General features: G+C 46.1%; 2 protein-coding genes across 2 annotated transcripts in view; one reads left to right on the forward strand and one right to left on the reverse strand.

Moving 5' to 3' along the window:
• Positions 1–17,914, reverse strand: part of BORCS5 (BLOC-1 related complex subunit 5) — a 133,487-nt gene extending 115,573 nt beyond the window's left edge. Inside the window, exons 1-2 of the mRNA XM_039520592.1 lie at positions 17,472–17,914; positions 15,443–15,586 (exon numbers count right to left, since the gene is read on the reverse strand). Of these exons, the coding sequence (XP_039376526.1) occupies positions 15,443–15,586; positions 17,472–17,529 (202 nt within the window). The 5' untranslated portion in view covers positions 17,530–17,914. The remainder of the gene's footprint in view (positions 1–15,442; positions 15,587–17,471) is intronic.
• An 817-nt stretch (positions 17,915–18,731) lies between these two features.
• MANSC1 (MANSC domain containing 1) overlaps positions 18,732–23,284 on the forward strand; it is a 32,654-nt gene continuing 28,101 nt past the window's right edge. Inside the window, exon 1 of the mRNA XM_039497128.1 lies at positions 18,732–18,757. The gene's annotated coding sequence lies outside the window, so the exon portion shown is untranslated. The remainder of the gene's footprint in view (positions 18,758–23,284) is intronic.

Genomic DNA, 23,284 nt, shown 5'->3' on the forward strand with positions numbered 1-23,284 from the left:
AATAGCTCTGCACGGAGGTTAGAATGTTCCCCATCAGTCTTGGACACCTGGTTCAGCAGAAGCCACTCACTCATTCACATATAGAGCAAACACTATATTGGAAACTGCCATTACAGCAACTGGAGAGTTGAATTTCCACTGGAGGAAATGAGAGGGGAAAGAATGGAGAGGAAAATACCATCACAAACCTGCCAAAATTAACAGGGTAATGGCTCCCATCACTTTGTTTTGAATTATTAACAATGTTGTTTTAGTTACAAGTGTTTCAATTGAAATATACAAGTACATGCATCTAGAAGAGAGCCATAATACTCCACACATGTATGCCATTCTCACACAACAAGCATCCCTGATGGAACACAGCACAGGACTTCAAAATGAACACATCATAAAGGTATTCACCATTAGATCATCCATCCAACTGGATCAGCTAAAGAGCCAGCTGGTGTCTAGCAAACACATACAACCAATCCTGGTTTTCATTTTTAAAGAGTCTGTGTTCACTCATCTAAGTTACTCTCTGGGGATTTTATTTGTTCTTTGAAGTTGAGAAAACATTTTCCTTAATACAATACAATTACCACCAGTAGACAGTAGTCCATTACCAATCCAAAAACACTAACAAAAAGAAATAGAGCACAACCATACTACAGCTACAGGGCTCCCTTTCTGCAAAGCTAGTCCTTTAACAAATCCAGATTCAAACAAAAGAGACAAGTTCAGGAACATACAATTAATCGTCCGTCCAGAAGGTATTTTATGAAACACAATAGCCACTTCATGGCCTACAATAAGGAGATTCAGATGAGTCTGGCTAAAAATAGTAAGTTAGCAAATATCATTCAGTACGATTCATTATTGCCCATGCAATGAATGAGCAAAACTTAGGGCAATTCCTCTGATGTCAGTAGCACAATGGCAGAACCAGCAGTTGAGAAGGTATCGCTCACTGCAAGTCCTTGTTTTCAGGTGCTTACAATTTTTTTAGGCTGATATTTTTCATACTTGTTCTCACTGAAAAGACAATTTTGGGAGGGCAGTTCTGTGAAAATCTGGTTTAGCAGAACTAGGAAAGTAGTCCTGGGTGGGACTGGGTGGATTGGGACATGGGGCAAGGATAAAAGTTTGGGTACGAATAGGCCAAAAAGTCAGACCTAGTACAAGCAGACACAACTATGCTAAAGTTAATAGGGTTGCGCCCATTTGTAATTGATCTGAACTTGGTTCATCATGTTAGCCCAACGAGTTACTGCAGTGCTAAAAGAGTAATTAACTGATTTCTTAATCAGCATATACTGATGCTCACTCTTATCTATCCTTACTTATGTCTATTCTTTCCCCCACGCACACTCTAAGGCTATGTCTACACTACTGTGGTAAATCGACCTACACCACGCAACTCCAGCTACATGAATAATGTAGATGGACTCGACGTACCTTAGGTCGAGTTACCTCGGGGTCTACACTGTGGGGTGGGCAGGGGGTCGATGGGAGAAACTCTCTCATTTACTTACCTTAATCCTCTCGTCAGGAGAAGAGTACAGGGGTCGACTGGACAGCGATTTGCTGTCGATTTGAAGGGTCTTCACTAGACCCACTAAATCGACTGCCGGTGGATCGATCTCAGAGCATCAATCTCAGCTGTAGTGTAGATGTAGCCTAAGTTCTTATTGATGCACTGTATCATCTACTGTTGTAGCTGCTATGCAGGGAGATATTTGTACAAATGACACTCCAAATTAGACTGCAATGTCCCAGTGAAGAAGCAAAGAGTGCCACCTTGTGGTAACTCAAAAAATTAATCTAGTAGACTGGACAAGATTTTCAAGTGATATGGGTCTCAAGTTGGTTGCCCAAAATGACTTATCAGGACCTGATTTTCAGGGGTTGGGAGTTCAGCGCTTTCTGAAAATCAGGCCCCTTCATGGTTTTTCAAGTTGAGTACCCAAGAATTCACACATAAGGCCAGAGGGAACCGTTTTGATCATCTAGTCCAGAGATCGGCAACCAGTGGCTCCAGAGCCAAATACGGCTCTTTGGCTGCCCCCTTGAAGGCAGCCATTTTTTGAGGAGGTGCAAGGTGCAGGCTCTGGCTGGGAGGCGCTTACCACTCATTTGCAACGAGAAACTATTCAACAATAAGAAATCAAACCTAGAAAGACATTTTGGAAAGAAACTCTGGACGTTTGCTAAAACCTCTCCAGCTGGTGATGCAAGAAGAAAAGCAGTAGAGGAGCTCCGACGCAAAGCAGAGCAAGATGTACGTTGGCTAAATGGATAAGGCACCAAGCAAAACCACTACTGCTAGTTTCGAGGCACCTCAAGAAATCATCAAACGAGGGAAGCCATTCACAGATGGAGAATATGTGAAAGAATGTTTCATTAAAACATCTGAGCACCTCTTTAGCGATTTTAAAAACAAAGATGAAATAGTTAAGAAAATTAGAGAAATGCCATTATCTGCGAAGACTGTAAAGGACAGAACTATTAAGATGGCCACAGACGTAACCAGCCAGCAGGCTAATGACATGAGATCAGGACCAGGTTTTTCTATTGCCTGCGATAAGACATTGCTCTGGTTGCCTTACTCGGCAGATACGTTAATGATCAAGGTCCTCAAGAACAGCTGATTGCGTTTTTGCCACTCAAATGACAAACTCAGGGCAAAGATATTGCATCTGTTGTCACTAAACGTCTGATACACAAAGAGACTGACATGAACAGAATAATTTCTATTGCTACAGATGGAGCACCAAGCATGAAGGGGGCACACAAAGGTTTAGTTTCTTTACTTAAAAAAAAAGAGTATGGAGCATGATGTAATTTCATTTCACTGCATACTCCACCAGAAGGCGCTGTGTGCACAAACCTTTTCCAGAGGAAATCTCAAAAGTAATGGAAATGGTCATGCAGATTGCTAACAAAATAATGGCAAGCGCTCTCAACAGGACCGTCCTTAGGCATACGCAGCTGCGTAGGGCACCCAAAAATCTGAGGCACCACCCTCAGTGGCAGCAGCGCAGACTCCTCTCCGGCCCCTCCCCCGTGCTGGGCCAGCACCCAACCCCCTGCCCACTCCCCTCTGCCCACTCCCTCCTCAGCCAGCCAGCTGAGAGCTCTGGGAAAAGAGCAGGGGGAGGGGGCAAATACCCAGAGGCTGGGAAGAGACAGGGGGAGCCGAGCTCGAGCCGGGGGTGGTAGAGCCGGGCACAGGACTTCGGGGGAGGGGGAGGAGGAACCGGGCTGGAGGTGGCTGGGGGGAGCCGGGCCAGGCCGGGGGAGAGACAGAGCCGGGGGGGGAACCTGGAGGCTGGGAAGAGAGGGGGCAGCCAAGCTCATGATGGTATAGCTGGGCCCGGGACTTCGGGGAACAGGGTGACGGAGAAGAAACTGGGCTGGGGGATTGCTGCAGGGAGCTGGACTGGGGAGGGTGTTCTTTGTCTGGCAAGCAGCAAATGTGCTAGGGCCTCCTGGGGAGTGGGCTGGTGGACCCAGGGGAGAGCAGCTGTTCCAGCAGCCTCACACTGTACCTGCACCTCTCCCCTCTCCTGCCCACATGCTCTGCCCCGCCCACAACTCCCTGCAATCTCTCTCCTTTGGTTCCATTCTATGCATCCGAAGAAGTGAGCTGTAGCCCACAAAAGCTCATGCTGAAATAAATTTGTTAGTCTCTAAGGTGCCACAAGTACTCCTGTTCTTCTCTCCTTTGGATCCTCTTTGGAAGGTCACCTTTTCCTCGCCTCCCTGGCCCGGCAGGGATCAGCAGCAGTGGGCTGGGAGGAGGGAGAGGTGCACACACAATCTGGCTGGGAAAGAGGGAAAGTTAAAGGAAAATAAAAGAAGGTGGTGTTTGCTTTTCCTGGCCATTCACAATATTCCAACGTCAACAGGAGGAAACTGACACTAAAACAAAAGGAGGAGGGGGATGTACCTGGAGCAGAAAAGCAGCAATCAGGGCTGCAGAATGCAAGGGAGGGAGCAATCTCTTAGCTGGGAAGGAAGATGAACTTGCACTTGACAAAACTGGAGTAGCTGAAAACTTTTATTTAGGGAAAAGGGACATGATTTTTTTTCTTGTGGATCCATTGATTTTGAACGAGGGAGAGTTCTAAACAGTGCAGAGTTGAGAGGGATTTTAAAGGTCCCTTCAAGAATGCAGCACCTTCCTCCCCCGTGGGAAATACCTTTAAAAACAGCCTTAAATAATCCAAAACAAGGGCCACTGTTCAAATGAGACTTTGCTGCTTATGGCTCCAGCCCCACTGTTGAAGCATTGTTGAAACTGTGTTATACCCAGTACAATCCCACCGAGCTGTGTGTGGCAACCAGGTGTGTAAATCGGGGGCGGGGTGGGGGGGGGGAGACTGGTGCCTGGTGCCTGACTATAATTCCTTTTCTTATTAAACTGCACACCCCAAGCACCCCTTTACTTTTCAGGATTAGAGGGAAATGCTCTGTTTTAGGGAGGATGAAAGGCAATTTGGGAGTTGATGGCCCAGAGCAGTGACAGGCAAAGGCCTGGATGAAGGCTGCACTCAGCCATTAGTTTCAGAGTAGCAGCCGTGTTAGTCTGTATCCGCAAAAAAAAAACAGGAGTACTTGTGGCACCTTAAAGACTAACAAATTTGTTAGTCTTTAAGGTGCCACAAGTACTCCTGGTTTTTTCAGCCATTAGTATCAGCTATTTCTTTTTTGTCATTCAAATGGATTTCAGGTCATGGCTGACATCCCAGCCATCATGTAAAAGCCTTCCCTGTGGCCTTCTGCCATGCACACAGAGGTATCTCACTGCCAAGTCCCTATCCTCAGTTCCTGCCTCTGGGACTCAGCTGCTCACCTGGCCTGCCACACCCTATTGCCACCATTTGGGCCTGCAGCAGCAGCCAGCCAAACATTTGACTTTGCACAAGTGCTCGCGGGTGCACGCACCCCCTCCCCCGGACTGACCCCTTCCCCTCTGCAACAGGCCCCCTAGCTTTGCCCCTTGTTGCCTGCCCCATTTGCCCCTCGTAGCCTTCTACCCCCCCCCCCCCAGCTTCAGTTTGCTTACCTGCCCCGCCCATCTCCCTCTGCAGCTTTGTTTGTCCCGCCCCAGCCCTGAAGCCAGCCCCTTGGTCCCTCTGCCCCACTCCCAGCCTGGTTGCTCCCCTTCCCCCTGCGGCCCCTCCCTTGCCCTGATTGGCCCCTCCCCTCGTGCACCCATGCCCGCTTCAGTGCGCTTGTGCTTCTCCCGTTTGAGTTTGCCCCTATTGCACTGCACCCCCCATTGCTGTTGTACCCCTCCCCTAGTGCAGCTAGAGGAGCCAGATTTCAATCCTGTGTCGGTGACTGACCCCGCCCCGCCCAAGGCCTTAATAGTCCCCTTATCTGCCCCGCTCCCCCGTTTTGGCACCCTCCTCCCCTGCCTGCAGCCTAGCAGGGAGGAGTGACGACCTGCTTCCCCTCCCCTCTCCCTTTCTCAGGTATTTCCCCTTCCTCCCTACTCATCATGGCGGGAGGGACCCCTGGGGCAGACACTACCCCCCCACCCCGTCTGCTCCCCCGACAACCCCCCTAGCCTCAACCGCTGCTGCCACGTCCCTCACCCCCTCCGATTCTGGGGGAACCTCCCCAGCCCGCAGGAAAAAAAAAAAAAAAGTCCCTATCCTAGGAGGGATGGGGAGGGGAAAGGCTGAGAGTGATCTTCCACATCCATGCAGCCAGTGGCCTATGCTTGCCACTGCCATGCTGGAGCCTCCACATTTATTTATTGATAAAATTTGCAGAATTTTGAAGAATTTTAAAATATTGTGCACAGAATTTAATTTTTTAGTATTGAATGGGGGGGCGGCTGTGAGGGGGCGCTGGGCAGCGGGCAGGCATCTGTGGGTGGGATATCGCTAGGCATAGGGATCTGTGATGGAGATCCCTTGATGAGCGGCCACGCTGGCAGCACAGGGCTGGGTTTGGAGGCACAGGTGGGAGGAAAGTGCAGAGGTTGGGGTGAAGGCGGCACAATTAAACTATCTTTAATAAAGTGCATGTGGCAAGTTTTCCAATACTGTAAGCTTATGTCTGTGTTGCTAAGAGCATGTCAGGCATATGGGCGCCAGTTTAATAATACTGCGTAGGACCCCATAAATCCTAAGGATGGCCCTGGCTCTCAATCATCGGCAGTTTTGCAAGCTTTTTCGAGAAGTTAACAGCCAATATTCTGATATTCTCATGTATAACAAGGTAAGATAGCTTTGCAGAGATACAGTCCTGGTGAGGTTTGTGTCACGTATTGAGGAAATTAGGATGTTCCTCCGAGAAAAGGGCCTTAAATATGTGGTGCTAATTGATCCTTACTGGCTGCAGAAATTCAATTTCATGGTGGATTTAACTTCTCATTCAAACGTGTTGAAGCAGAAGCTACGGGGAAAAGGAAATACTGCAATTTCACTTTTGGAAGAAGTTCTTTCATTTGAACTAAAGCTGTCTTTGTTTGTAAGGGACACTGAGACGGGTATGTTAGTGCATTTCCCAACCCTGAAGCAATACAAACAAATGACTGACATTGACGTTAGGTTCCTTGCAGCAACATCATCAAGCTGCATTTGCTGACTGATTTCACGAGTTCAGAAGGGAAAAGGCCACTTTGTCATTTCTGTTGAAACCGCTTAAAGCTGAAACTTCTGCATTGAATTTTTCAGCATTTGTGGGAATCAATCGAGCACAATTTGAACTTGAATTAGCGGACTTGCAAGACAAGGATTTATGGAATTCAAAATTGAAAGATCTTGTCACTGATCTTGTCCACTGAAAATCTGGAAAGGCAGAAATCTACCCTAGGGCTACAACACAAGTCATCTGAAATGGATGTTCTTAAATGGCAAAACCAGATTATAATCAACATTTGGAATTGTCTACCGGATACATACAGTCTGCTGAAGAAATATGGCATTTGGGCTTCTCTCAATCTTCGGTTCAACTTACTTCTGTGAACAAGTGTTTTCCAACACGAATTTCATCAAAAACAAACTGAGGCGCCAACTGCAAGATGTTAGTCTTGAGTCCTGCTTGAAAATGAAAATCACGGCATATTCACCGAACATTGAGCAACTCTCTAAAGATGTCCAACAGCAGAAGTCACATTAAAAGTATTGGTGAGTTATAACAACTTTATTATGTTCAATTATTATTAGTTGATAAATTCTAACTCTACAAGTAGCTTTGCGTGTGCTGCAGTTCTCAAAATATTTTGGTCAAAGAAAAAAACAAAAAAAATGGCTCCTCTTCTTTGAAAAACTGCCAACCCCTGATCTCGTCTGACCTCCTGCATAACACACAACAGAGCACTTCCATATTGCTTCCTGTTTAAGCGAGATTTTCTAAAAGATACAAACATCCACCCTTGATTTTAAAATATCCAATGATGGGGCAATCCACCACAACCCTTGGTGAGCTGTTCCACTGGCTAATTACCCTCACCATTAAAAATGTGAACCTTATTTTGGGTATTAAGGCACCTAAAAAACAATCACTTTTGAAAATCTTGACCATTATTTAAGCACTTACAATGCATTACAGTCCCTAAGCAGACAGGTACAAGACATGTTAATAGACCCAGAGATGGTTCTGTGTCACACTATTTGGGTTTAAGTAGTTTTCATAGTGGGTGACATTTTCATTGATGTATATCGTTTGGGGCCTCAGTGAAGATACTGGATGTAAAGAATCTTCTCTGCAATTAGGAAGAGAAAATAAAGCTCAGAATGGTTAATTCTCTTCTTGTGCTAGGAAGGACTCAGCACTGTGTGTATTATGGATTGGTTTAACAGTACAGTTTTGCCATAGAAAACTCAATATAGTAACATTCCTGGTATGGACCATTTTCCTAATTCTGTCAGATTGGATTTTCACAGAATTACAATGCAATAAACTCAAATACTGGAACAGAAGAAAGGGAAATGTCCACATTCTGTCAAGAACTGTTTTCTAAAATGAAACGCAGCACTGTCAGAACACAGGAGACTCAGAAGAAATACAGCTAAGCCCTCTGAACCAAGGTTACATTCTGAAAAGAAGGGGCCAAAGCCAAGGGAAGGAATACCAGTAGTATAGAGAAGTTCCAACTCTTACCCAAGCCCTGGATAAGATGGCTCGAGATATTTAAGTATGAACTGTATAGTTATTGAGCACAGTAATATCCAGGAGTGGAAGCGCTGATTGCAATACAAGTTTTACCTGATTAAGGACTGGAAGATTTGACCCTCCAACTTTAAAAAGAGGAAGAGCTGCCCAGAGCTCCTGTACCTGGTTTTTTTTTTTTCTTTCCTGCTTGCAGTGGCCCTGATCTACCTCAGAAGTCTCAGTTTTTTCTCAACTTTAAATGTGGAATTTTCTTGGCGTTTGGTTTTAAAAAAACTTAATGTAAGAACTGCAACTCAATCACCGTAGTGTTTTTCTTAAGAGCCTTCTGGAAAGTAACTAGTCTTTAAATAGAAATGAAAGCAGTATTACTAACTCATACTTTTGTCCTGACTCTCATAATAATAATTGTTTTTCTTAAAGCCCCAGCTCCCAGAGTCAAGTGGCTACGCGATGATTTCAGCCATCATTCTTAAAGAAAAAGTTCGTTTCTAGCTGTCGGGGCTTTGGAGAAAACTTCAAAAATGAGACCCCCAGTGCACCCTAAAGGCTCAAAAAGCAAAAGGCAAATAAAAAGAACACCAAATCTATTACTTTTACATCATCCCATGATTTTTGGTGAGTCTGACTCATGATTTTTGAACATTTGGGGTGGGCAATACTGTGAAAGTAACTTAAAAGTGTCAGTTTCTAGTCTATTATTTGTAGAGGGGTAACACCCCGAGAGCCCCTGGCAAGTGCAGTATAAACTCCTGGGGACATGCCCTAGAAGGAGGTTTCCAAAAAGTTAAATGAGCTACTGCAAGCTTGGTGAACTACATAAAGTAAGTAGCCTAAATGATAGAAAAAAATCTAGATTTCTTTCTACAATTCTTTCAATTGTTGTATTCAGGAGTAAGAATATACTTTAAAATTTTAAACCTAACCAGTGTCCCTTAAGTGACATGATACAAGATGTCAGAACAGTATTAGAGATTCTTATGTATACATAGTCAGCTAATTTCTATGTTTTCTGGGGAAAAAAAAAACAACAAACAAACAAAAACCTAGAGTTTTCAGTTGCCTAAGTAGCCCCTGGAATCACGGTTAAAGTTGCTCCCTCCAACCAAAATCTGAAATGGCGTCCCTCGTCACAGGCCCATGCTGCTATACTTACTCCAGTTGACTGTCTCATTTTAATTGCTTCATATGACACCCTTAAAACAAAATAAACAAAAGGCAACCCACATCCCTTTTGGTTTTGCTCAGTCTAGGAGGAATCAAGAAGGGAGAAGAGCCTGGCCTGATGCGCTAATATCTCTGCTACATGAGGTATATGGGTTTAGTCTTTTGCTCTCCAGGCCAGCCATGCATGAATGTACAACAGGGGCAGTAGCTTGGCTTCTAAAGAAAGGCCATCTCAAGCATCCTCCTTTTACCTGATTCAGGAATGAGATCTTTGTAGTGGGGAATGCAGAGGGGAAAACCGTCATCTTGAATTGGCTAATCTCCCCACTGAAAATAAAGTTGCATAGCCAATTAGAATACCTACAAGAGTAAAGGCTCTGAAGGTTACTTGTATTTTGTCAGCCAAGCACTCAAAGGAAATTTCTTGGAGTTTCCTTCAAGTAGTTTTGAAGTGACATCATAGGTTCTAAGTAATATTAGTGACTTCTATATCTTAAGTTGTTGAAACTCACACTGAAGAAATGCTAGTGTGTGTGTGTGTGTGTGTGTGTGTGTGTAATATAGAATACAATCTTGGCCAATAGGGTGAATACTTCTGGAGCAATGCTTCCCTTTTCCACATTTTTCAGCTGCAATAATTGAATCAAAATCCCCAGCAGTGCCTGCAGAGCTCTTGATATTAAAAGACTTCATATGGTAATGAAGATGGATCAATGTCTATAACTTCAAAATGAATTTTGTGTGTTGGTGAAAGATGCAGGGTTAATAAACAGTGGAAATGAAGCCTTCTGTTTATCCATAGCACAAGTACAATCTGTGCAGTGCAAGTTTCCACACAGTGCCCTGCCTCAAAACCCCTTACCCACAGGGATCACCCATCTCTGGGGCCTAGTGGATAGTGTGGCCCCTGCTGACTTGACGACTCTTCCAACAAGGATGCCAGTTAGTGTAACTTCTAATGTGAATATCTGCCCACTAGCCACTGAGAAGCAGTTGTTAAATGGCAATGATTTTCGGCCTCTGCTGACCAAGCTTTTTTGAAAACACTAATTTGGGGTGCATATCCCATGACTAATTCCAAACCCTCACACTAATCAGTTCCATTAACTTGATTGGAACCAGTAATGTGAGTTAAGGGTTTGTAGAATCTGCATTAGATTTTGAAAGTGGCATAAAATTTAAGGGAATGACCTTCATACTTGTACACCCCTACCCCGATATAACGCGGTCCTCGGGAGACAAAAAAAATCTCACCGCGTTATAGGTGAGACCGTGTTATATCAAACTTGCTTTGCCCGCCCCCGTTCCTTGTTCCCTGACCGCCCCCTCCAGAGACCCCCGTCCCTAATCACCCCCAGGATCCCACCCCGTACCCAACCCCCCGTCCCCTGACTGCCCCGAGCCCTATCCACCCCTCCCTCCGACAGGCACTCACCGGCAGCGGCATGAAGCGGAGCAGCCCGGCCCCAGTCCGCTCCACTCCACCAGCTCCCAGCTGCAGCGCTCTGCTTCCCGCCGCCGGTGAGTGCGGAGAGGTTGGGGAAAGGATGCCCCCGCCCCGCACTCACCTGTGGCGGGAAGCGGAGCAACGTGGCCCCAGCACACTCCGCTTTCCTTGCCCCAGCCTCAGCCATGTCGCTGGGGGGCAGCTGGGGAAAGGTCCTGCACTCACCAGCAGCGGGAAGTGGAGCACCACGGCTGGGAGTTGGCGGAGTGGAGCGGGCTGGGGCTGGGCTGCTCTGTTTCCCACGGCCGGTGAGTGCGGGGAGGTTGAGGAAAGGACGCCCCCCACATTCAGTGGCAGTGGGAAACGGAGCAACGCAGCCCCAGCCCGCTCCACTCTGCCACCTCCCAGCTGCAGCACTCCACTTCCCGCCACAGGTGAGTGCGGGAAGGTTGGGGAAAGGACACCCCCCATAGCCACTGGCGGTGGGAAGCGGAGCACTGCGGCTAGGAGCTGGTGGAGTGGAGCGGGCTGGGGCCAGGCTGCTCCGCTTACGCCGCTGCTGGTGAGTGCAGGGGGAATCCCTTCCCCCAAGTCCTCTCCCCCAAGCGACACGTCTGGGGCTGGGGTGAGGGAAGCAGAGCGGGGTGCTCCTAGCCCCCCGCTAATCCCCTGGGCCACTCTGGGACTGCAGGGCCCCCAAAAGTGCCATCCCACAGCTCCTGCCCCCCAGACACTGGCAGGGGGAGCCCATGACCACCCCCGAGACCCTCTGCCCCTTATCAAATCCCTCGGCCCCAGCCTGGTCCAGCACCCTTAACACGCTGCTCAGAGCAGCGTGTCAAAGCTTTACCGCGTTGTATGCGAACCCACATTATATCGGGGTAGAGGTGTATTTAGTGGCATATATGGAAAAACTGAAAAAGAGAAATCTTAAGGGTCTGTTAGCTAACTCTGAAAATGTCAGCCACTTTGAGTTACCTTGTATTTGGTCCCAATTAAAATTCCATTTGCTACATATTGATCGTATATACTGAGCACGGAGACCAGTGAGCATTTAGGTGAGAATCACATGCAAGATCAGGCCAGACAATGGCTAAGGGACAAATTCTGTGTACACAACTTCTAAAGACTTCAGTCTCCTGGGTTGTCGAATAGACCCTTGCTCTTGGGGACAGGGATTGTCTTTTTGTTCTGTGTCTGTACAGAACCTAGCACAGAGGGATCCTGGTCTGTGACTAGGGCTCTTAGGTGCTAGCATAAATACGAAGAGAGAGAATCATCTTTCACCAGCACTACATTCACACAAACAGAAGACAGAGAGTGCACCACATACTGGGTCAGCGAGGCAGTCTAGTGGCAACATGCTGCATTGCCATTTCAGAGATGCAAGTACATGTCCCACTTCCTCCCCACTCAGCTGGCAGCACTGAAGAGTATGTTCGGTCCCAGGAACAAGCCCCTGGTGATGTTCTCCTGAAACTCCTATAACTGCCTCAGAGGGGCATTGTCTTGTACCTGAGGAAGCCATTTCCAGCTCTCCTCACAGAGGATGCCTACTGAAGACAAGAAGTTTGGTACTGCCAGTTTAAAGCACTGGTACATAAATTTTGTTAACTGGTACAACAGAAACTGATTTAAAATAGGAGTGGAGGGTAAATTGGGTGTGTTAAAGTCACAACTCAAAAATATATTTGAGAATGGCAAAGTGATTCCACAACAGAATTTAAAGAGCTGCCGATGCCGCAGGATAAAAACTGACAAGCATGCTGCATAGAGACCACTCTGATAACTACAACAGAACACATTTACTGTATTTTGATTCCCTGTGTTTATTACTAGGGGTATTTGTATGCAAACAGGATCTCTGCCTCTTAAGAGTCCACTAGAGCTTGCTGCTCATTCCCCCCTTGAAATAATAACCAGCAATGTGCAAAATCAAAGCCTTCTCCTCAACAGCTTAATGGAAGTCACAAGTATAGAACATTAGGATTTCAGGTGAGGATTAAACAGCAGAAGCCCGGCTCTTACATAAGTGAAATCCTGGTTTTTCATGCAAATTTTACTAGCAATTACAGAAGACAGGGGAGGGGAGGAGTGGACATTAATCTCCCTAGACATTTCACAGAAATACATCTCATTTTATTTTTTATGTTGAAAGACTGAATGGTTATCAGCGTTCTCCAGAAAACATTCAAGAGGCCAGATGTCTTCCTTGCAACAGATACGTGGGTTGTTTTGGTTTTTTTAAAAGGAAAAAAAAAAAAGAAATAAAAAGAGGTAAAGATTTGCTTGCACAGAGAGCCTATGATGGATGTCAGTTATATGGGACAAACTGTTCAAGGACTAGTCATCCAAATACAATTATAACTTCTACAATGCACCAAGGTCAGCAAACCCTAAGGCAAATGGCAAAGGAGATATCGGCTGACTACATTAAGCATTTCTTAAACTTTTCTAAGACTTAATAAAAATGAATTTTAATAAAACAATTCCCAGTTTCCTTTTCTTCACTGATTTGAGCTAGGTTTCAAATCTGTTCTTCCCTCTATGTAAACCACACACACAGAGCAAGATTTCCCCAGATGCATGCCAGGTGGTAATACCTAGTTCCTGTATAGCACTTTTCCATCAGTAGTTCTCAAAGCACATTGCAGAGGAGGTCAGTATCATTATCCCCATTTTACCCAGGGGAAGTGACTTCCCAAGGTCACCCTGCAGGCTAGTGGCAGAACCATAAACAGAACCCAGGTCTCCCAAGTCCCAGTCCACTGCTCTGGCCTAGGCCATGCTGCTTTCGGTGATTTCAATGCAAGAATCACACACATTTTGTTTTACAAATACAACCCTTGGGCTGGAGAGACAGGATATAATTATTTATTCAGTGCAATATAATCTAGTTTGCAGCTCTGCCCAAGAGCTAACAGATGTCAGCATGACCTACATGGTCGCAACAATTAAACGGCTAAAGACTTCCTAGCAAACAACTGCATAATTTTTTTTTTTAAAAGGGGAGGAAGGGGCTGGTCACCAGTGACCTAGTGTTCAGTTCTCTGCATGGTCTTATGTGGGATCCAGGTTCCATTTCCTGGTCTCTGGATTCTTGGACTGGCCAGGGTAGAGTGCACCAAACTGGTAACACTTCGGCCCTTTGATGGCATTCTCTCTCACCACTCAGCAGCACTGTAGCCAGTTATGAAGCAGTGCTGATAGGCTTTGAAGCAAGTCACAAACATGGATTATTTGGAGCACAGTGGTCTCTTTTCTCCCCCTGGGAATACCAATCCAAATGAAGTGTCCTCACTTATCCCTTTCCCTCACCTCCACCCATTTGCTTCCCCTCCTTGCCCACCTTACCTCCCTTTTACTGGAAAGGATCCTTCCAAGGTCACTTCTGTTGCATTCATCCACTTGCCTCACCTGAGAGCTCAAAGCATAACCATACAGAGCTCTAAAGGGCTTCCCCAGCTCAGAGACACCCCAGCACCGCAAAACTCAGAGACTGGTCTAGGACACTCACAATCTCTAGAGCGGGGGTGGCCAAATTTACTGACTCTCCGAGCCACGTATGACAACCTTCAGAAGTTCAGGAGCCAGGGTGCACCTGCCAGGGCTCAGAGCTTCAGCCCCGAGCCCCTGCAGTCACACCCCTTAGGGCTGGAGCTCCAAGACCCTCCACCCCACCGGGCAAAAACCAGAGGCAATATGTGGGATGCACATGGGGTGACATGCCCCCCCCCTCAGATTTTTGCCAGCATTTGCTGGCCCCGCTCAGTTACATGGTGCTGCAGGGCCCCCACCCTGAATGGAAGCTGCTGGAGCCAGCAATCTGGGAGCTGCAGTGGCGAGGAGAGGCAGTGGCAAACAGCTGGGAGCTGGAGGGCGAGACCACTGAGAATAAGAGGGAGGGGGCATGACTCAAGTTGTTGGGGGGGCAAACCTTTAAACTGTGCCCCCCACTCCCTCCCCACAAGGCTAATAGGTGGAAATTGGAGGAGTCGGGGGGGGGGAGCGAGGACTCCACAAGTCACACTTTAACTATAAAAGAGCTGCATATGGCTCACAAGCCATGGTTTGGCCACCCCTGCTATACAGCATGCAGGCAACACCAAGGTAACAGACAGACATGGTGCTCCTATCAGCAACACACGCAGACAGGAGAGCTGTGGAGTATCACTTTCAGACAAAGTACCGGAAAAGCAACTGAGCGGCTGGGACAAAGGAAGGGTCAGCTCAGAAGGGGAATAGAACAGGCAAAAGAATAAGGATGGGGTGAAGGGAAGGAAGAAGATGTGGTGGGAATAAAGGTTTTGAACTGATACTAAGAGACACTATTATGTTCCATAGGCCCCAAAGGGTGGGTACTTTCCTCTCTACCCATTTTATTTTCCAATAGCCTCCAATAACAAAAAGTCTAAAACAGTTTTAACGTACCCTCACCAGGCTGGGCAACCTAACAACTAAACCAGGTCTCTAGAAATCACAGAAGCATGCCCACGGCCTCTGGGAGAGGCAGAACTTCCACCATTCCCATTATGCCACTTCTCAGACAGCACAGCAGTGTAGAGCTTATGGGTGCAAGGCATAAAACATAGATTGGGGAAAGAAGGGAAGTGATTAGATCATCAGGAACCTGGACTCTAATAGAGATGGGGTTGTGTCCCCTGCTGAGTTTCCTAAGGGTGAAAAGTGCAGGGGTGGGGCAGAATTCTCTCTTACCTGTCAAAAGGGGCTGGAAAGTTGGAATCTCTTGCAATTTTATCACATCAGGATCGTTGCTTACGTTCCGCAAGGACTGTGTTCCCGGAGCCACCACCACAATATCATCCATTTTAGCTCGTTGCTTGGCTGGAGAAGGAGATGCTGTAGGGAAAAATAAGTAAATCAAACATTTAAATGAATAAGGAGGTACAGTGCTAACGCTATCACTACTGATCTGCTTCATCTTTTGCCAAGAAAGCATGACTGTGGTGTGTGCAGTCTGTCTATAATAAGGTTTTCTGTAACAGCCACCACTGGAGTACCTAGGTGCCTCCCAGGTAAGTGAAATGGACTTCACTGTGCTCTTCTACTTTCCCTGGTGATAAGAGGTTCTGCTTGATAGATAGAGATCACACACACACTTTTATATTGGGTTATATCACATTCAGCATTATTCCAGGGTTTTTTAAAAGTCAATGGAATGCTGAACAAAGAATATTTGTTACTTAAAAATAGACTGAGCTATCAGAAAGTAACTGCCATGGGCCATTTCAAACCATCACTTAGACCCAGCAATGCTGCACTTCTTAAAATTTTAGCGCATCACCATCAACTTAAATTTGGCCCAAAATTTTAATGTTATTAAAAACAAGCCAAAGAACAACAAATGTTTGAAACTAAGCCCTTAACTGTTGGGGGGTGTGGTGTGTGTTAATGAAAACAAGTGAACAATCTCCTGCACCGTTTGAAACTCAAAATATTGTAGCCTAAAGAATCTTAGAGTGGCATGAATAAAAGTGAAACTGACTTTGTTAATATTCACTACCTAGAGAAATGTAAAAAAGTACATATAAAACACACACACACACACACACACAGTCAAATACAGCATTTTTATATTTCTTTCATTTTTAATAATCTAAAGAGCTTATTAGTAACACAAGTAAAAATATTTTTGACAACACATGATTTTGAAGGTGACACTATCCCATTACATTTAGGGTTTTTTAAAATCCTCAAAATATTTCCTGCTACAGTCACTTTCTGCAGTTAACTGAATGTACATGGTGTTTCAGCTATTTGTTTTAAACTAATACTGTTACTCAATGTGATGAAAATTAGATAAAAGAAACTCTACTGAAGTCTCTCTCCAGGAATCTTGGCTGGGGTTAAAGCTCCTCCATCCTCCCATGGCCATCTGATAGCATGCAGCACAGCTGGAGAGATGAAGCATGCAAAGAAGACACTCTGTAGCCATGTCACCTGCAGTATTCCCCCACTCTCCTGAGACACATCTGCCAGCATACACAATATGATCACTGACATGCAGGGATAAAGTTAGACAGATGTTTCTCTCCCTCTGCTCTGAGCACAAAATTTCCTCTTCACTGATCCTCCACTCATTTCATCTCTCGCAGCATGAATGTAATGCTGATCCTCACCTTCAAGACTCTGAACAACATCTTTGTTTCTATTCCCATATCTTAGTCCTAACAGATATTTTAGTATGCTTCTGCCTTGCCACCCCTTGGGATCAAACAGTCTCCCACCTCTTGTATACAAGTTACCCACGCTATCATCATCCTGATCCTTCCATACACAGATGCTTCTTCACAATCACCCACTACAACAGGAATAAAGAGGAAGAACGATAGCAGCATATACTAGCTGCTTTCTGCAGGGGGAAAAACTGCACACACATCCCTAAGGCTCCACCATCAAATGCTGTTTTCCCTTGCTATAGAAATTGTGTTTTGTTCCCCTTGCTGTCAGTTTGTTGCATCCCTGAGGGGCTGTCATTTTAGTCTCCTGTAAAACACCATGCAAACACATAGGGCTCAGTAATACATATAATCACCCAGCTACGTATAAACAATGAGTACACAAAAATCCCTGCCACTCCTAACAACCAGCACTACCCAACTCACCCCAGAAATCCAGACTGCACACCAGAGCTTATGCTGCTGCTACCCCCTCCCCCATACCCCTCTGACTGGTGGGTTATGACTCTAGCAAAGGGGTGAGAGGCGGACACAGAGAGACCGACCTGAAGTACTCAGATCATTTGGCCGGTTCTCAGCTTCTGCACTTTGCTCAGCTCCCATGGTGGCTGCTGCTGCTGCTGCGCTGGAGGATTCTCCCTGGGACCACTTCGCTGCTGGAAATACCCCACGCACTCCTTTCCCCGGGGGAAACTAAGGGCAGCAACCTGCCCTGGAAACCAAGCACCTGCCACTGCACTGAAAGGCAACCTCCCCCCACCCGCGGGCCTTTCACTGCTGTAGCCACAGGGCTCTCCCTCTGGTCCCGCCGACTAGGGAGAGGGGGCTGCGGTGCATACACAGCACCTCAGACCCCACACCCAAAAGAAAGCGCCCCCCCAACTCCCTCCTGCTGCAGCTGGCGCCGCCTGTGTGCAGGCTGCAGAGAGACGGCTTCCGGGGGCTAAGAGGATGTTTCTGTTCCTGGGTTAGGAGGAGGCCTCGCCCATGCAGTAGTTGGGAGGAGCGAGAGCTCAGTGGCTCAGTTTTAAAGGGCCAGCTTCACTGCCTCCTGTCACACAGACAGCAGCAGTGATATTATTATCCTTACCCTCGGCTGGGTTTTTTTTGTTGTTTTTTTTTGGTGGGGGGCTTTTGAGCAGGAAAAGAGTGATAACAAGCATCTTGCCTGCCTAATGCACTGAGAGAGAAAAGGGAAGGCATTAGGAGAGAGGACTGGAAAAGGAAAATAAAGGAGCCTTTTAAACTGCTAACTAAGATGAGAAAGGAAAGGGATGGGGGAGCCGGAGTATACTGGAGTACTGAACATCCTTGGGCCCTGATCCTCAGGGCCAGCTCCAGGTTTTTGGCTGCCCCAAGTGGGGGGTGGGGAACGCCAATTGGTAGCACCTCAATTGCACCACTCCACTCTTCAGCAGCAAGTCCTTCCCTCCCTCCCCTCCTCTTCGGCAGCACCTCACAGAGGAAGAGAAGGACCTGCTGCCAAATTCCTACAGAAGACCCCGATGTGCCACCCCAGTAGTGGACAGAGTGCCACTCCTTTGCACTGGCCACCCTAAGCACCTGCTTCCTTAGCTGGTGCCTGGAGCGAGCCCTGATGATCCTGGAGACATTTATTCATAGAACATCAGGGTTAGAAGGGATCTCATCTAATCCAACCCCCTGCTCAAAGCTGGGCCAATCCCCAGCTCCCTAAATGGCCCTCTCAAGGATTGAATTTACAACCCTGGGTTTAAGCAGGCCAATGCTCAAACCACCGAGCTATCCCTGCATATGCATCCTGCAGACATTTATGCATATGCTTTTCGGCTCCTTGGAGCTAAGATCAAGTGTAAGTAGTTTCTCGGCCTCTTAAAGACTATGATCAAGTGTCTTGATGTGTTTGGTCTTTTGGCCCCGAGATGAAAACCTTGTCTGTGTCTCTTGGACTGAGGTGAAAACATTATCTTCTAAGCTAATATCTAACCTAGCTGATCTCTCTAAGGGTTTTATACTTCCACCACCCACCACCTTACTATCTGAGCACCATTCATGTGAAATAGATTAGCAATAGCAAAGTCCCTGCTATACCTCATGGCATCTTCCTTTGAAGGCTATAAACACTTTCCTTGGGAGCAGGTTATTTGTTGGTTTGTGTGGTCTGTTTGTTCATTTGGAGTCTGTTTCAGGAGGGATGAGTAGTAAGGGGTATTGGTGTTGTGACTGCCATTCTTGTTACATGGGAAGGCTTTAACAAAGAGGAAGATTTTGAAATGTTTCCTAAATATGGGAAGACTCTGGATTCATTTAACCTGGATGTTGATTCCATAAGCCTCCGTGGGGTTACTCCTATGAGTAAACTTACACATGTGAGTATGCGTTTGCAGGATCAGAGCCTAAATCTTCCCTCATATGCCCCAATCCTGGAAACACATACTTAACTCCTAACCAGTCCTATCAATAGTAGTCAAGTTAAACACATGCATAAGTGATCAGCGCCTTATGATGGATGTGTTATTTGTGTGTTTCAATTAAACATTTTAAATGTAATTGAATCATCATTTAAATTGTCCCATTTCTGAGGCAGCAATGAATATGCCCACCTGATTTTTCAGAAAAAAAACCCCTAAGAGTAGCATTAATCCATGTGCAATTTGTCAGTGATTTGTATCTATTAATTTTTCAACATATACAAACATTTTTGGGGAAAATCACCTGCAAACATTTTTCTTATTTTAAAATCACTGGTCACAATGATGGGATTAGAGCCTAAATGTGTATCCTGAACACCTTAATAACAAAAAAAAAATAGAAAATCACCTTATTTTTCTGATTTTATATTTTTAATTAATTTTGTTGAAACTATGAAATTTAGCACCCATCTCTTAAAAAACAAGTAACATCTTTCTGTGATAAATAACTAATCAGCTTCAACCTGCAGGAAGCAGCACTCCATATTTATCAGTGTGACAGAGCTTAGATAATAGCAGCCAGATAGAAAGTTCATAGGAGGCTTAGGTTAAGCAAAACGAAAAAAAAATCCTCTTTGAAGGTTTCAGGTTTATCGTTTTTGTATCTAACACAACTAAAACAGCAACAAAACCCCCTCTGGACACATTCCCTTCATAAAACTTGAAAAACAGGACTATCTATAAACACAAAATAATATAAACAGACCAACTCTTCAGGGCTGGCCTTACCATGAGGCAAACTGAAGCGGCCGCCACAGATACCAGACTTGGGAGGGGGCGGGCGCCACTAGGCCCAGAGTGTAGAAAATTGTGTCTGCTGCTGGTGCATATGTATTCTCTCCACTCTAGATGCACAGAGATGGTGGAGTGCTGTGCTGGAGGAAGGAGGTCACAAGAGACATAACAGGCAGGCAGGAGAAAAGATGAGAGGGAATTAGGGTGACCAGACAGCAAATGTGAAAAATCGGGACAGGGGGTGGGGGGTAATAGGAGCCTATATAAGAAAAAGACCCAAAAATTGGGACTGTCCCTATAAAATCAGGACATCTGGTCACCCTAGAGGGAATAACAGAAAGCAGCAGGAGCTGCAGGGAGAGAGATGAGGAGGAGCCTCTTATGTACCTCTCTAGCACCTCCAGGAGCCTGGACTGATTAACACCAGCTTCTCAGGGAGCTTCCTGTTTCCTGCTGCTTCCCTGAACCCACCTGGGAAGAACAGGCAGTCAACTGAAGCAGTAGGAGCCAGCTAGGTCCTTAAGATGCTGATGTCTTCCCTCACTCAGGCCCTGCTACCAACTGCTTATTTGTCCTCTTCAATTGAGTGTTGAGAACCACTATAGCTGCACAGAAGAGCAGTCATGAGTGAAAGAAGAAAATGCCCCTCTGGGGCAGCATTCAGAAAAAGAAAGAAAGCAAAGGAAGCTTTTCTATCTAAGCAGGAGAGAGCTCTCCTGAGATACATAGACACAAATGTTCACGTTGAGCCTTCCGGGCCCAGTGAGGACGTGAGTGGTGAGGAGATGCCTGATCTTCCAGTTAGTCAGAGTACAGGTGGCTTGGCAGCTGCTGCAGCATCCATATCTCCATCTCAAATGGATGTAACCATGCACATTCCTGAAGAAAAGTATAGATCAGAGAAGAGTGTAGTGGAGGCACAAGAAACAGCTGCTGCTGAGTTTAGTTCCTTAAGTCTAGATGATCCAGGACTGTGGACCCACTTGAGCAGTAGCCTGAAGGACTTCCTTGTACCGCATGGGCCACAGCAAGTGAAAAACTTCATGTTCTCCAAAGACAATAAAAATAGAAGTTTCCATCCAACACATTACTGGCGTGAAATCCCCAATGGTGACAAAGTGGAGAGGCCGTGGCTTATGTACTCAAAAATCCAGAATGCTGCATACTGTTTCTGTTGCAAACTCTAGGGTCTAATGTTCCAGCCACATTGGGTTCTACAGGAACAAAGGACTGGAAAAAATCTGGCTAGAAATCTGGCATGCCATGAGAAGGCAGCAAATTACCAGAGAACATTCCATAGGTGGAAAGAGCTTGAGATGAGACTAAGGCTAAGGCCACCATAGATGATCAGCATCAAGATTACATCAGAGTCTCTTTACTGGCAAAATGTTCTGAAAAGGCTCATTTCCATTGTGAGAATGCAAGCTACCCAAAACCTAGCACTGTGTGGCACTTCAGATCAGCTGTATGTGCCAAACAATGGAAAACTTCCTTAACATTGTGGAGCTGATGGCTGAGTTTGATGCTGTACTCCAGGAGCATCTAAGAAGAGTCACCACCCAAGAAATGTACACATGCCACTACCTTGGACAAACAATTCAAAACCCTTTTCAATATACATTTAAGCAGGATCAACTCCAAAGCCTGTTCTGGAATATATGTGCACAAATAAGATGTCCACCCTCTTTCCAAATGCTTTTGTTGCTCTGTGCATACTTCTAACACTTCCTGTAACAGTTGCCAGTGGAGAATGCAGCTTCTCCAAGCTGAAGTTAATAAAAATGCATCTATGCTCCACAATGACATAGGAAAGGCTGGTCGGCCTTTCAACCATCTCAACGGAGCATGAGCTGGCCCAGACTGTGGACCTTCAGGAAGCAGTTCAAATCTTTGCCACCAAGAAGGCATGGAAAGCACCACTTTGATTATTCAAACAGATAAAAATGCCAGTGTTTACTATTCAGACAAGAAAAGTTACATTTGCTGTTCAGGCATTTGAAAGTTAAGTGTTACTTGAAATTTTTGAACAAGGCTTTTTAAGTTGTTAGTTCTCCTTTATTGAGGTAGGTAGCAGAGCAGTACCATGAGAGGAGTAGAACAGGAAGATGGCAGGAGGTCAGACTAGCCTATCATAATGGTCCTTTCTGACCTTAAAGTCTATGATTCTATGATTCTATGAATTGTTTTTTTTCATAGGAGCAACATTGCTTAAGAAGACTGGCCAATTTTTAATTCTTCATTAGGATTTTTATTAACAAACTGCTAGACATTTCTGCCTCACCAGTACCCTATTTTGTCTTCCTTTCAGAGGCAGCCTTGAGTTCAAAGAGGTACCAACAAGTAGTTTAAATCCCAGATTTTACAACCCGGACCTTTAAAATGGTTAAAGCTGAAAAGTGGAAAACAGAAAATCTATAGTCTAGTCTTTCTTCTGCTAGAGACTTGCTGTGGGACTTAAACCAAGTAATTTAAACCTCTCTGTACCTCAGTCTCCACATCTACAAAATAAGGATATTACTACTTACTTCCTTGATATTTGTAGCACACTTTGAGATTCTTGGATGGAATTAATGCAACACTGGCAGCAGCAATGCAACCTGCCTCATGCTGCCTTACCAAAGTGCCACATTCCTTGTCATGGATGGAAGGCTAATTTATTCTCTATGACAGGGGTGGGCAAACTTTTTGGGCCGATGGTCACATCTGGGTGGAGAGACTGCATGCAGGGCCATGAATGTAGGGCTGGGGCAGGGGGTTGGGGTGTGGAAGGGAGTGTGGGAGAGGGTCCAGTGTGCTGGATGGGGCTCAGGGCAGGGGTGCGGGATGCAGGAGGGGGCTTGGCAAGGGTTTGGGGTGCAAGAGGGGGATCAGGGCTGGGGGTTGGGGTGCAGCAGGGGTGCAGGGTACGGCAGGGGCTCAGGGCAGGGGGTTGGGGGCTCAGGGCACGTGGTTGGAGTGCAGGAGGGGTGTGGGGCATGGCAGGGGGCTCAAGGCAGGGGATTGGGGTGTAGGAGGGGTCTCAGGGCAGGGGGTGCACAGTGCGGGAGGCGGCATAGGGCAGGGAGTTGGGGTGCAGGAGGGGTGCAAACACTTCTGCTTGCACTTAGCTGTCCTATGATTTCCCTGGGACACTCCTGGTACTAAAATTAAGTGTTTATAGGATCAGGACCTTA

This window comes from Mauremys reevesii, linkage group 1, assembly GCF_016161935.1.
Source record: "Mauremys reevesii isolate NIE-2019 linkage group 1, ASM1616193v1, whole genome shotgun sequence".
Taxonomy (NCBI): domain Eukaryota; kingdom Metazoa; phylum Chordata; order Testudines; family Geoemydidae; genus Mauremys; species Mauremys reevesii.